The sequence below is a fragment of the Tripterygium wilfordii genome, chromosome 13, assembly GCF_013401445.1.
Source record: "Tripterygium wilfordii isolate XIE 37 chromosome 13, ASM1340144v1, whole genome shotgun sequence".
In the NCBI taxonomy this organism is placed as follows: domain Eukaryota; kingdom Viridiplantae; phylum Streptophyta; class Magnoliopsida; order Celastrales; family Celastraceae; genus Tripterygium; species Tripterygium wilfordii.
The window spans coordinates 6,505,466-6,521,283 of record NC_052244.1 but is presented as its reverse complement, the minus strand read 5'-3'; the positions used below and the strand labels follow the sequence as shown (position 1 = coordinate 6,521,283).

Sequence of the window (15,818 nt, the reverse complement as noted above, 5' to 3'; positions counted from 1 at the left end):
GAAGGGAAACTGAAAGAAGCAGAAGAGCAGTTAGTGCACTCAATTGAATTGTTGAGTGCTTTGGAAAAGAAAATAAATGATGACGCTTATAAGGCCAACCAATTTGAATCAAGGATTGCACAGGCGACTAGAGAAGCGCAGTACCTCAAAGAATGCTGGGAAGGGGGTACCAAGCAACTGGAAGGGGCTGAAAGCAAAATGAAAATGATGGAATCCCAAATGCACAAACAGTCTTCCAAGCTTGGTGACGTCACCAAGGAAAGGGATCTCCTTAAAGATTCTTTTGCAGCACAGGCTTTGAAAACGGCTCAGAAGGTTGAGATGGCCAAAAAGATGGAAGAAAATTACATCTTCAAAATGGGGGCTATGCGAGGTGTTGGACAGGCTATGGAAAGGTTCAAATTGTTGACCCAGTACAGAAATAATGAGCACCATAACTGGGATGTGGATTTGCTGCTCAAGAAGGCAGCACTAGTGTTAGAAAACTATCAGCCTAACGAAAAATGAGTTATTGATGAGGAACAACCTGATGTTGGAGAAGACTTGGCGCCTCTAGAGAGTATGCCTCCAGAGAGCAATGTAACTCCTTCTGCCGAGCAACTGCCTGTAGATGTCGTTGAGTCGCCACTACTAGGAAGCACTGATGCTCCAACTGCCCCTGATTCTGAAAGAGGGGAATCTCCAACTGGACCCTTGGTCCTCGGGATTTAAGCCCCAGCTCCTCAGCTAGAAGCCGTGGATCAAAACATCTCAAATGTAGATCCTACTATTATTATTGAAGCAGCGGTGGCAGAGACTTTGGAAAAGACTGTTGATCTCTCAGTTTGACTTTTCTTGTGAAATAGTTGTCTGTATATATTTATATTATTTTTTATGCATATTAGAACTGTTCGTAACTACAATTTAAATGTTTGCACAAATTTCGTTAGAACACCCTATTCTTGTCCCCTAGTTTTAGTTGGGTTTTTAGGACACAACTTGAAAAGTCCAACCTAAACTTGAGTAGTTCACTTTTTAGGTACACAGGTTCTGCTAGGATGGGATGTTTACCTCATACTTTGGATAAAATTTATTGTGTTGTAGGGTGAACCTTGTAAAATAGTACCAAATCTTGACTGATTGTACTCTAGGAGTTGAATTGCAATGCCAGGTGGCACCGTGAAACCTGATAATTACGTTGAGTGGCTCCTAAGACTATAGAACAGACTTAAAAGGATGATAAATCTACAAGATTTTTATACCTATAGTAACGCAAGATTGCTCTATATAAGAGAAGTAATCCCTGCATGAACCACAAGGATTTCCAGAAAATCAAAGAATGGAAGTCCGTCATATTGGCACTGATGATCAAGCTGCATTGTCAATCCTGGCAAACCCCATGTCGGTTGCCTATCACTGACAGTGGGCTTTACCATAGGAACCTGTATAACGATGCAAAAGAGATCTGTGTTCACAGTCGAAACATATAGAAGGATCATCGTATTAGCATTGTTGGCCGTGCTTCATTATCAGTCCTGGTCTACCCCATGGCGGTAGCCTACTAATGGGAATGAAGCAGTCCAACTATGCTTCTATGATGCAAGAATAAATATCAAGGAGCATTGTATTGGTTCTGTTGGTTTCGTTTCATTTCTAGTCTTGGCTTTCCCAATAGGGGTTGCCTACTACTGGAGATGAGCCTAACCAACTATGCCCGTATAATGGTACAAGAGAGATTACAGCAATCAAGACCAATTGTGGTTGCATGTTTTGGAGACGCCACGTTTTGGCGGTGGTACAATTAACCTTTTTACATATCATAGATATTCATTAATTCATGTTAATCATATTTTAAGCATTTAATACTGGATGAACCTTTGTCCCCCAATTTTAAATATGTTCATTGCACGTATCTATTGATTTAATCTTAGCTTTCTTACAAGTGAATTAAATATTTTACTCTATTTTCAAAAGACTTTTACGATTCTCCAGGTTAATTGAATTAGTGATTTACGTTTTCAACACGTATTAGAAGTCTCTGTTTGCATTAATTGCTCTATAGGGATTTTATCGACCTGGACTTAATTCCGACTTTTTGATTATTGCAAAGAATTAAATCCAGAATTAATACTTCGTATTTTTGAGAAGATGAGAAGGTGAAAATTTTCCTATATAAAGCCTAAACCAGATTGACAAATAGATCAATCCTCCCAAAACTTATTCCTATTCTTGCAGCATGACAACCTCTCAAAGTTCTGTCAACTCTCCATCGGACTCTGATGACAACACAGGGGTGAGCTCTTGTCTTCCCCCACACTACTGGAATCCTCATCAATATATCACTGATTTTAAGGGAGAATTGAATGAAGCCTACAAAGATCTTGAAGACCATGAAGATAAGGTTGCAGAGCTTACTAAAGCTTTGCAATCTGCGGGGAGTTCTTTGTCACAACTCCATGAACTCGCTGAAACGTGAGCCATGGAACAAGACACTCAGAAACTCCAAGATTCTCTCCTTAATCGCTCTGTTTTAATCAAGGAGACTTTGGAAGAAATAAACGAAAGTTTAGATATATGGTCTTAAGAGTTATGTAATAAGTTTTTACTATAAATAAAATTAGAAGTTCTACTAATATTGTATTATTATTATTTTTACTTAAAACTCTACACAACGATGGGAATTTTAACAAAGTTTACAAAGAGTGAAAATAAATAATCTAACAAACAACGATAAGAAAATAATAAAATTTATTAATTAAATACAAAAATAACTTATTTGAAATAGTGGCGCTCGGAAGGTTTGGCTCCCGGGTGTTCTGTTGATTTGTAACATTTCAATTGTTCAAGTTCTGCACTCAAAACAACAATCACAGGTAGTCGATGGGACTCCCATCGACACTCCGATGCTTAAATTAGTTCATAAATCATCGGAACATATATTTACAATAGACTTTTCACTCGGAATAAGAAAAACATTTATCTTAAAGCATACAGAAGTTACAATAATGTAAGGACAAAGATTTTTAGGAATGGTACGACTTTAAATGAATGGCGTTCCAAGGACGCAAGATGACTTCACCACTTTCCCTGCGTAGTTTATAGGCGCCATTACCTAACACTCTATCAATTAAGTACGGACCTTCCCAGTTTGGACCTAACTTCCCAGCATTCAGCTCTTTAGTGTTCTCAAAGACCTTTCGAAGCACCCTATCTCCTTCCTCAAATGTCCTAGTTTGAACATTTTTGTTGAAGTATCTAGATACTCTGTCATGATAAGCTGTTGTTCTTGTGAGCGCCCGGTCTATGAGTTCATCAATTGTATCCAGCTGATCATTCAACTCTTGCCAATTTTGCTGTTCATTTGTCCACTGAAACCTCACAGATGGTAGTCCAGCTTCAACAAGTAAAACTGCCTTTGATCTATAGGCAAGAGAAAAAGGTGTTTCCCCAGTAGGCGTCCGTGAAGTAGTTTTGTAAGACCATAATATCCCAGGTAGCTCATCAACCCAAGCTCCTTTAGCCTTCTCCAAACGCTTCTCCAAGGTCTTGATCAAGGTTTTGTTGGATGCTTCTGCTTGACCATTGCACTGTAGGTGCCTTGGCGTTGCGAAATCCACTCTTATTCCCCAATTGGCACAAAACTCCTAAAATTATGACTTACAAATTGTGGCCCATTGTCTGTCACAATTTCCTTGGGCACTCCAAATCTGCAAATGATATTTTTCCAGACAAACTTCTTCACATCAACATCTTTAATCAACGAATAAGCCTCAGCTTCTACCCATTTGGTGAAGTAGTCTGTCATAGCCAAAAAGTATTGTCGTTGTCTTGATGCCTTAGGTAAAGGGCCAACTATATCCATCCCCACTTCATGAAAGGCCAAGGTGCGACAATTGGAGTAAGTCTCTCAGGGGCCATATGAGGAATCTGAGCAAATATCTGGCATTTATCGCATCGTTTCATATAATCAATTGCATCTGATCTCATCGTAGGCCAATAATACCCGATTGTTAATACACGATGAGTCAAACTTCTACCACAAGAATGGTTGCCGCATTCCCCTTTGTGCAATTCTGCGAGTACATACTGAGCATGTGATAGATCTACATATCATAATAAAGGGCGTGAATAAGATCTTCTGTATAGCTGCCCATCAAACACTGTGTACCGTGCTGCTTTGGCTACCAAGCGTCTTGATTCATTCTTTTCTACTAGCAGAATACCATCAACAAGATACTAGATGAATGGAGTCATCCATGTCTGGTCCAAACTAACAGGGAGGACTTCATTATTGTTCTGCTCCTCCGAACCTTCCTGGACTTTGATTGATGGCCATTTCAAATGCACCAAAGGAATTGTTTGCCCTCGGGTAGTTTGGATTGACGACCCAAGGTTGGCTAGTGCGTCTGCATATGAATTCTCCGCACGTGGAATCTGAGTTATAGAAAACTCCACGAACGCCAATTACAATTCCTTGACTAACTCCAAGTTACAAGTCATCATAGGATCGTTAGCTTGGTAAGAACCGAGAGACTGATTTACTATCAACTGTGAATCCGAGTGAATCTTCAAATTCATCACTCCGAGCTCCTTAGCAAGTATCATGTCGATGATCAAAGCGTCATACTCTGCTTCGTTATTAGTTGCATGAAAGCCACATCTAACTGCTCTCTGAATCACACTTCCCTTTGGGGAAATCAACACGATTCCTAGACCATTACCTCTTACGTTGCTGGAACCATCAACATACAAAGTCCAAGCTTTGGGCGCTTGCTCTGTCATGCAAAGTAGCTCTTTGTCCGCTTCTTGTTGCATCGATGGAGCGAAGTCAGCTACGAAATATGCCAAGACTTATGATTTCATCGCTGTTCTACGCTGATACGAAATGTCATATTCACTGAGCCCCACTACCCACTTGATTATCCTTCCAGAAAGCTCAAGCTTATGAAGAATGCTTTTCAGAGGAAAATTGTTCACCACTGCAATTGAATGACACTGAAAATATGGCCTCAATTTCCTGGTTGCAATCACCAATACTAAAGCCAACTTCTCCAGTAAACTATACCGGGTTTCTGTGTTCAATAAGCTCTTACTAACGTATACACTAGTAGTTGTTTCTTTTCTTCTTCCCCGACCAAGACCGCACTGACGGCCACCTCTGAAACAGCCAAGTAAACGTATAACTACTCCCCGATCTTAGACAATAAAGGAGGTGAGCTGAGGTAAGCCTTCAACCAGTTCAAGGCATCTTCACACTCTGGCGTCCATTCGTAATTAACAGATTTCTTCAACGTGAAGAAAAAGTGACGGCATTTATCAGATGATCTGGAGATAAAATGACTGAGTTCTGCCACCCTCTCGTTAAATCTCTGAATATCCTTGATGCAAGTTGGGGAAGGGATATTGATGATGAACGAAATCTGATCTGGATTGGCCTCAATGCCTTGTTGTGTGACCATATAGCCCAGGAACTTCCCAGACGCCACTTCGAAGGAACACTTGGTAGGGTTTAGCTTCATATTATACTTGATCAGGAGATCGAATGCCTGTTGGAGATGCTCGAGATGTTGCTCTGCAACCAAGGACTTCACTTACATGTCGTCGATGTACACCTCCATAGTGTACCCCAGATACCTTAAGAGGATTTTGTTCACCAACTGCTGGTATATGACTCCTGCATTTTTTAATCCGAAGGGTATCACTTTGTAGTAATAAATTCCCCTCTCAGTTATGAACGCCATCTTCTTTTGATCCTCCGGGTGTATCAAAATTTGGTTGTATCCTAAGAAGGCGTCCATGAAACTCAGTAATTTGTGCTTGGCTGTAGTATCGACCATCATGTCAATATGTGGCAGCGGGAATGGATCTTTCGGACAGGCTTTGTTTAAGTCTGTGCAGTCGATATAAACTCTCCACTTGCCGTTCTTCTTTCTCTCAATGACGACATTGGCCAGCCAGTCAGGGCACTGTACTTCCTTCACAGACCTATTGTCTAACAGCTTCTGAACTTCCTCGTTAATCACTGCGTTTCACTCGGGAGTGAATTTTCTTCTTTTCTGTTTAACAGGAGGATATTCAGGGTTAACTTTGAGCTGATGCATCACGACCTCAGAGTTTATCCTAGTCATATCTGCATGGCTCCATGCAAAACAATTGTAATGCCAAGATAAGAACTAGATCATTATTTCTCCCATATGAGTAGGTAGTTGCGCTCCAATCAGGACTTTATGATCTGGAAAGTCAGGGTGGATCTGTTACCTCATCAAGTTTCTCCATCTCTAGCTCATCTAGCTCCAGACCGGGTACCTGGTTATGTATCTGCTACGAGGACTCATTCTTGCTACTCATGGTGGTTTATAGCAACTCCTGGAAGAGTGTTGATCACCCTTGATTTCTCTAATGCTACCATTGGTAAAGTATATTAGGACCTGGTGATAAGTGGAGGGCATGACCCTTATAGCATGCAACCAAGGGCGTCCCAGAATAGCATTGTAAGCAGATGACGAATCCACAATTGAAAACCTAGTATGCTTATTCAATCCTGGGGCATAGATGGGCAATGTAACTTCACCCAATGAATGGCTCACCTCGCCATTAAAACCAATAAGCGTTGTTGATTTTCGCAGGATCAAAGTCTCATCTAGACCCATCCCTTTGTATGTAGCCAGAAATAATACATTGGCTGAACTCCCATTATCAATCAATATTCGCTTCAAATTAATAGTGGCAACCTGAAGCGTGAGCACCAAAGCATCATGGTGCGGATGTAGAAGCTGGGTAGCTTCGTCGTCAGCAAAGACCATCACTTGGTTAGTGAAGGTCCCTATGGTTCACGCCATTTTAGCTGCAGGGTTCGTCGCTTCATTCTCGTGCTTTTTAGCATAAGTGTGAAAAATTCCACTAATCTCTGACCCTTCAGAAATTATGCAGTAAGTTTGTGTGGCCAGCAGTGGTGGTGGTAACGTTTCTGGGTCATTAACCTTCGTCTTCTCCCAGATGGCCCTGTCACGTTCAGATAGTAACTCCCTCAAATGACCTTCTTCAATAGATAATCCACCTCATATCTAAGGCCTCTGCAATCGGGAGTGGTATGCTCGATATCTTGATGGAAATCATACCACTTCTTATGGTCTTTCCATCCTTCAGTTTCCTTCTTAGGCGGCCATTTCACCTCACTTCCCAATTTTCTAGACCAGCAAGGCCTCTACTTGGTGTATCCAAAGGGGATACTCCGAGCAACTCTTCGCATAATCTGATGATCTAGATTTGTGGGGGCTCCAATTGCTGCACGACTCATCGATGGTAGATTGCTCCTTCTTAATGCGCTTTTCTTCTCTAGGGGAATTGGACGGTTTCCTCCTCGCGTCCTCTTCCCAATGAACAAACACAGTGGCTTTAACAAGAGCTTCTTCATAGCTCATTATGTCACACTTCGTGAGTTCCTCGTAAAACTCCCCATTTGAGAGTAGACAGCTCTTGAGTGCTTGAATAGCAGTCCCTAGATCATAATAAGGTGTGGATACCTTCTCTGTATTAAACATAGCCAAGAAATCCCAGAGAGACTCTCTCACTCTCTGCGGTAGTCTGTATAAGTCGTCTGAACACTTATGAATCTTCTGATTGCTCGAGAATTGTATCATGAATGTCTCAATTAGCTTCTCAAAAGAAGCGATATTGCCATTGGGCAGGTTATGTACCAACACAAGGCAGGACTAGTGAGAGTTGATCCGAAGCCCTTGCACATGCATATCTCATGCATCCTATATGGTTTGGCAATCGCACCCATCTTTAGTTTGTAATGGGCCATATGGTCTTGGGATCATCAGTGTCAATATACAACTTCATACTTGGAACACTGAACCTATGTGGCAAATCCGTCTGGTACATACTATCAACGAATGGCGATCCCATATAGCAATTGGCGTTGATTTTGGCCAAGGTGGGAGGTGTGTTAGTCAACTTGTCCAAATCTCCCATTAATTCAATAATCTACTTGGCCATGGCTGCTTGAGCAATAGAAGCTATAGTGGGTCCCACAAAAGGTGCACAGGAAAACATGGTGGCTGTAGAGGTCTACTTCTCGAAGAACATGTTAAATCTACGGGAGAATCCCTGCTGACATTTTGCTGGATATCTTTCGTGGCGGTCCCCTTACCTCTCGAGGTAGAAGCGTCATATCCTCCAAGGGTAACTGAGTATTTAGTGGGTAGTTCAGAGGGTTCTTGGGTGGTGTTTGTTCAAGGTGGGGGAAAGATGGAATATGGACTGAAGCCGGATCTTGAACTTGAGAAGCATTCAAGTTTTTTAACTACAACATCTCTTCGCGTTGAGCTGCATTATCATTAGCCATCGACTCTAAACGCATATCCATCTGTTCTTTATTCTTAGAGATGTCTTCCCCCATTGCTTGCATGAGGTCCAGCAACTATTTATTGGTGGCTTCACTAGTATCGGCCATAACTGGAACTCGTCGTGAAATTTTCTCAATCAAATGACTGTAAAAGTCCCCCTATCTGGTGCGTCAAATTGTAGGGGCAAATTACTACAATCATTGAAACGTCAACTTTTAGCTTAGTGGGGTCCGTCTGCACCTTTATATTATGTAAATATCAAGTTAGTGTTTATCGGAGGTGGAAGACCAGTGATGGTCTGTATATCTCGTCTGAATGTATTTGGTGAGGTTTTGTAGAGTTTTGATTTCTAGCTTGTAATGTTCTTGGAATCGATCCCCCCTCTAAGGTCAGAGAAAGGCATTTATATGAAAGTCATGATTAGCCTCGGGAATTGTATCTCCCACTTGGATCCTATTGGATAGCATGATATCGTGTAAGAGTACGAAAGTCAAGTATCTCGATTGTGTCAGGGTTGACAGACAAAAAGTAAGATAAGGATATAGGAACATATGAAATGAGTATGACAGGTGTTGACTGGAATATGGTTAGTATTGTGGGTGGCAATTAATAAATGGATATTTACATGGAAGAATGTCATACCTTGGGATCTATGCCTGTCACATCCACGAATGTTGGTTGGAACCCGAATTGGTTGAAACTCCTTTAAGGAAGGATAAATTCATGAATTGGCGTTCGGACGTACCAGCGCCCTCGCTATGGTGACGCCATTACACAGGCACCAATACAGAAAAGATACTCTGAAACTTAGCCCCTGTCTAAAACAAGAGTTACTGTGAGCATAATAAAGTAAGTAACCCAAAAGATATCAACTGTTAGTGTCAAACAAGGTGTCAGATATGGTGTCAGACATGATGTTAGACATGATTCACACGACTGTTACATTACTTAGCAATGATGTAAATGTCATATGTGGGCCTTAGAATGGACCTCGGATTGGGCCTAAATGCACTAGTTAGGCCTGCGGACTCAAATAGTCCAGCTTAGCTTTGTCGTTACATGGCCCAGTAGGGCCACATGATTTTTGGCAACTACAATCATTACTATCTGGCCCATATTATATGAGATTAGTAATGTAAAGCCCCATACTTGTACGATTCTTGTAAGACCGATATGTGTTGAGTATGTATCCATTTAAGCTGTTTAGACAAGTATGAATAGTCAAACTTGGGGTTGAAAACTTTATAAATTGATACCAAGTATTTCGGGGTTGATTATATGTATTTGGTGTGCATTTTGGAGTGCTATAATTACTTAGAAATGAATATGGATCAATTGAGGGTAAATTTAGCCAAAAAAAACTATTTTTAAGAGTCAAAGTTATAGTCGATCGATCTACCAAAGGAGTTTATCGATTGACAAGCATTTCCCAAACATAGAAATGGTACAAGTCAAAATTTGCTCGAGCGACTCTAGAAGGAAGGCATGGGGAGAGCTTGTTAAAATAGCCATTTTCACGATTTTTCATTACATTTTTGCCCCAAACTCTTTCCAACTTCCATTTTATCTCAAAATTCATTCTCCCAACCCTTCGAGATCGTCAACTAAGGTAAGATTCTCTAAACTTTGGTTGTTTTCAAATTGGTTAAATGATTCTCTCTCTCTTTATCCCATTTGGTGTTCTATTTCTCTCTTTTTTGTCAAACTTTTAAGATTCAAACCCTAACTTGAATATTTGAGTTTGGAGATCCTTGGAGGCTTAAAGGGAGCTCAAATTACTTCCATTTATCTGTTCTTCACCCTTGGTAAGTCTCCTAAACCTAGAACATCATTATTTGAGATTTGGACAAATTGGGATTATAGAACTAATGTGATTTTGGGGTTTTTTTTTAATTTAAATCAATTTAATTGATGTTTTTAGTAATATATTGTGTTGTTTTATGGATATTGGCTCAATGGATAATACCTAGATGCGCACGTGGATTGAATTGGTGATTTTCGATAAAACATTAAGTAGGAGATGTAGAAAAATCCTATTCTTTTCGTTCTAAGCTACAATGTGTTTATTTTTTTATTATTCTTATTTAGGTAATCCTCGTGGAAACCACTCTGGCCATAGGTGTACTTTGAATAAATTACTCTTAGCCATTATTTGTGTGCTTTGGTGTCTTGTATGGCCATGGTGTGTTTCTTGGACTTCTAATGATTAAATTCCTAATCCATGGTGTATTCTTGATTATTGAAATCATCGTATTTCTTTGATTAGGTTGTTAGAGTTGGTTGTTAAATATTAATAATATTGGACTCTTTCTTAAATTGTGTTCTCGGTGTTTTTCCTTGGAATTGTTGATCTCCCAGTTGCTTATCAACTCTTGATCTCTTCTATGGAAAAAGGTGGTGCATGTATTCATGGTTTTGGAAGATGTTCAAAGTGATAGGAATAGTATGCTAAAGGCCATTATTTTATGTAATATTCAAACTCGATTTATTTATTTGAATGAAATATATATAGCATTTAAAATGAGAAAAGACATATTGGTATCAGTATCTTTTATTCTATATGGTATATGAATTGGTGTGTAGAGTCTAAGCTTGCACACGGAAGATTAATTCATAAGTTCCTATTGAATATAAGTAAGCGATCACAGCTAAGACGGAATTGGACAAACCGTCTGCTTGGCTGTGGTATAGTATTTCAGTATACCTATCTTGGTTACGGAGAGCGGCAAAGCTTGAACTTACTAGACCAGTACACTTGGAGTGTATTGATCATGACTACGTATGAGCCAATTTTCCCAGTCTGACTATATATGAAAATTGTACACTCACACAGACGTTATGGAATTGTTCATATTCTTAATTTATTAAAGATTATTGGTACATGTGCATTTAATGTATGGGACTTTGATTTACTAAAGGGTGAGGTCTTTTTGTACAGGCCAACAAACATCAAGTGAGTTGGGTCACCGCATTAATGGTACGATAGAAAATAATCTGTTAATAAAATTCACGTCCAATTATGGATTGATGATACCCTCTTGAGAATGCTTATACGATTTGAGATTGTGTCAAAACCCTGCAGGTGGATTTTAGTTAGTCCGACACATTCAAATAAGTTAAGCGGTAAGATCAAGGAAATATTTAAAGATGTCAATTAAATATTATATGTCAATGGCATATTTAATTGACGGGTATCTGTAACTTAACGTGATAAATTTATGAACAAGTATAACGAAAGGCTCAGATTTAATTTGAGATAAAATGAGGAGTGCAATTATAAAATTTTAGTGGAATATATTATAATTTATGAATTATAATTATGTCCATGGGTTTGGGCTGATAATTAAATTCATAGGAAGCCCACGTTTTATTTTTCCTAGTTGGTCCCCACTGTATCCCAGAAGCCCAATACTAGAAGATATAGGAAAACCAAAACGGACCGGAATTAGGAGAGGGAGAGGCTTAGGGGCTGGCCCACCTAGGGAGAAAACCCTAGGTGTGGCCGACCCCTATAAATACACACATAGTGTGTGTTTTGTTAACACAAGTTTTGGGACACCAGTTGGCCTCTCTACTCTCTAATCGTTTCCACTAGTTTTGGTTTGTGTTCTTCAGGTTCTTGGAGAAAAGAGACCACCCTCTCAATCCAAGTTTGGGACTTGGTGCATACGGTGGAAGATCCGCAGGTTTAAGCTTTGTATCAAACTCACTGACTCCATCCTTCGTTCCTGGTTATTAGAGATCAAATCAGAGAGATCTCAAGGTATATAATCTTCTTGCAATTAATTGACATATGGTTTGTGCTATGGTGATTAGTATTTGATAAGAAATTTTTGAAACTTGTCTAGCTATCCTTTATGTCTATGAGGTCCTTATACGCTTCCGCAAGTTGCGTGTTTCCAACAATTGGTATCAGAGGGGTCATAGATACGTAATCGATGCTAAACAAAATTAAAAATTTGTCAAATTTAATTTGTTAGCATAATCTATGTTTTTCTGTGTTATTGCTAACTTGTTTTTGCAGGCTGAAATTCTGGCTATTATGGTCTAGTTTTTTTTTAGTTCTGATTTTTTAGAATTGTTCACTCCGAATAAAGGAGTAGGAATTTTTGTAAATCGATTTTTTTAGATTATGAACTCCAGTTTGAAGAATGCTAGGATTTTTTTTTTGTAAAAGCAGATGAAGAAACGAAGAGACGAAGGGTACCGGCAGCCTTGCTGCAGCTGCCGACTACTGCTGCCATCACAGGCAGCTGCTGCCAGCGCAGGCAGCAAGTGCTGGCGACAGTTGCTATAGCGCATCCGGAAGCCGACGGTCACCGCCGGAAGCTGTCGGACAAATGTGGGCGGTAAGGGGCAGATTGGGCAGCGGGTACAGGGCAGTTCGGGCAGTAGTATTTCGAGCAGTTTTCAAACACTAATCAAGTTGAGATTCGGGCTTGATTGAAGACCATGATAGCTATGACTCTTGATTGATTCGGTTTCCTATTTTAACTATGTCTCTTATTTTAATTGCATGTATGATTGTAATTAAATGCCATGCTAGATTAGGATTCCTATTTATTTATGGATGTTATCTAAACATGAAAATTAAAATATTAATCACTCGAAAATAAAATATTAAGTGGGAGAAAGCCCCCCTCTTTCCTGGGAACGACCTGGTTGCTAGATTTGTTAATCGTTAAATTGAAAACTTATGGTGCTGCAATAACGGTTTCACTTCATGGAGAAAATCCGTAATGAATCTTGTTTTGGGCAGTGACACCAAAATGCGTAAATTCCTGTCAATGCATTTTTTAAGATATATCAATTCCAGGAGTTTTGGTATTATGGAAATATTTTTTAAGTTTGGATTATTGGTAAGGAAATTTAATAGAGATGTAATTAAAAATATGTGTTGGCTTAGATCTTCCTCCCTATCGGAAATTTTTGTTTACAAATATCTCAGATTATTAGTTTTCTTGATAGTCATAATGGGTAGTCATTTATTATAAAATTATTTCCCCATCGGAATAAATTTTATGAAGATGGTGAGATTATGATCAAGTGATGGTTATACACTTAACTATAAATTATGAAAATATTTCCCATCGAAATCAATACCATTATTTATAGGACCAAAGCAAGTTAACTAATTAAAAGACCATAAGTTGGATGGAACAAACTATGTCAACTGGAAAAAAAATTTGGATATTGTGCTCACCTCTGAAGAGTACAAATTTGTGTTGATTGAAGTATGCCCTGAATTGCCTGAGGAGGGTGCCACTGATGAGCAAATCAGTGCTCACAAGAAGTGGAAGAAGGCTGATGAAATGGCTAGATGCTACATGTTAGCATCAATGTCAGACGTGTTGCAAACAGAACACCAGAATATGACAAGTGCCTATGACATCATTTATAGCCTAAAGGAGATGTTTGGTGATCAAGGTAGAGCCGCAAGGCAGACTGTCACGAAAACACTTCTAAACACCCATATGAAGGAAGGAGCCAATGTAAGTGAGCACACTCTTAAGATGATGAGTCTTTTGAATGAGCTCGAAGTACTTGGTGCTGATATTGATGGTGAAAGCCAGATCGATATCGTACTTCAATCTCTTCCTGATAGCTATGAGAATTTTCGGCTGAATTATAACATGAACAAAAGGCTTTATACCTTGTTGGAACTTCTCAATGAGCTTAAAGGAGCAGAGAAATTTCAACCTAAGCAAGCTAAGGTCAATCTGAATGAGAAAGGATCTTCTGCTAAACCGAAAGGTAAAAAGAAGAAAAAGACTCAAAAGAAGAATAAATCAGTCGACTCCAAAGGTATTTAAGGTGGAGTGAAAAAGCCGAAAGACAAGTGTTTTCACTGTGGCTAGAAGGGACATTGGAAAAAGCAATGTCAAACATGGCTAAGCAAGAATACTCAAGGTAACTATCTTTTATTTGTTGTCGAAACACAATTAGCGGTTGTGTCTACTGGATCTTGGTGTGTAGACACTGGAGCCACTAATCATGTTTGCAATTCGTTGCAGGGGTTCCAGGAAACCAGATGACCAAATAAAGAAGAGAGTTATGTGCTTTTGGGAGATGCAACAAGACTAAGAGTAGAAGCAGTAGACGTTTTTCATTTGAGTTTTAGTAGTGATAGGACTTCAATTTTGAACGATTGTCTTTATGTACCAGCTATGAGACGAAATTTACTTTCAGTTCCATCTTTAGCTTTGAATGGATATTGTTTTGAGTTTGATAACTCTATTGTTATCAGGTACAATAAACATTATATCTATTCTGATACTTTGGTAGATAATATTTACATTATAAGTCCAAATTCTGCTATATGTAATGAATTTATTAACTCAACAATTTTGCCATCTAAGAGAAAGGTACCTTCGAAACCAAATCAAACTTATCTTTGGCATGTACGCTTAGGTCATATAAATCTAAACAGGATTACTAGACTGGTACGAGATGGACCTTTGAGTTCATTAGAAGTTAAGGAACTTCCAGTCCGTGAATCATGTTTGGAAGGTAAGATGACTAAGAGGCCATTTTCGGCCAAGGGGTATAGAGCCAAAGAATGTTTGGAGTTGGTACATTCTGATGTGTGTGGTCCAATGACTATCCAAGCAAGAGGAGGTTATGAGTACTTCGTCACTTCGATAGACGATTACTCAAGGTATGGATACATTTTTCTAATGCACCGTAAGTCTAAAACTTTTGAGATGTTCAAAAGCTATAAGGCAGTTACAGAGAAGCGTTTAAGAAAGAGTATCAAAACACTACGATCTGATCGTGGTGGCGAATATCTCTCAGGAGAGTTTATGGAATACTTAAACGCAGAAAGGATTTCATCCCAGCTGACTGCGCCAGGCACACCACAACAAAATGGTGTGGTAGAAAGGTGGAATAGGACTCTTATGGAAATGGTAAGATCGACGATGAGTTTTTCTGAGTTGCCTAATTTCTTCTAGGGCTATGCCCTGGAAACAGCTGCCTACATTCTGAACTTAGTTCCTTCTAAGTCAGTACCAACTACTCCTACTGAATTATGGACAAGACGAAAGCCGAGCTTGGCCCATATACGAATATGGGGTAGTCCGGCCCATGTGTTGGTAGGGAACACTGGAAAGTTGGAATCAAGAATTGAAGTATGTTTTTTCGCTGGATACCCTTGAGGTACCAAAGGTGGTTTGTTTTATAGTCCTAAGGATCAGAAAGTCATTGTTAGCACCAATGCCTGATTCCTAGAAGAAGACTATATGATGAATCACAAACCCAAAAGTAAGATTGTTCTTGAAGAATTAAGAGGGGAAACACAAGGAAACCAAACAACTCAAGAAATACCAGTTGAGGATAACGATCCAGTACCACATAACAGTGGGAGGATTGTGGAATCCCAAATTGATTCTATTCAGAGGGATGATTAGGACATGTTGGGGAATCAACCAGATCAGCGTGAAGATCCTAATACAAATCGAACAGAATCATCACACCAAAATACTCCAA

At 39.4% G+C, this 15,818-nt stretch overlaps 2 protein-coding genes across 2 annotated transcripts; one reads left to right on the top strand and one right to left on the bottom strand.

Moving 5' to 3' along the window:
* Positions 1-6,323: 6,323 nt before the first annotated feature.
* LOC120012498 lies at positions 6,324-6,782 on the bottom strand. Its single transcript, XM_038863931.1, has one exon. It carries the CDS (start codon positions 6,780-6,782, stop codon positions 6,324-6,326), a length of 459 nt encoding a protein of 152 aa, XP_038719859.1.
* A 6,704-nt stretch (positions 6,783-13,486) lies between these two features.
* Positions 13,487-15,560, top strand: LOC120012497 (the record flags this gene model as incomplete). The annotated part of the gene is made up of 4 exons (XM_038863929.1): positions 13,487-14,135; positions 14,940-14,988; positions 15,046-15,238; positions 15,429-15,560. Coding segments are annotated over 4 exons (1,023 nt in total), but the record flags the coding sequence as incomplete, so codon positions are not given.
* Between the last annotated feature and the right edge of the window lie 258 nt (positions 15,561-15,818).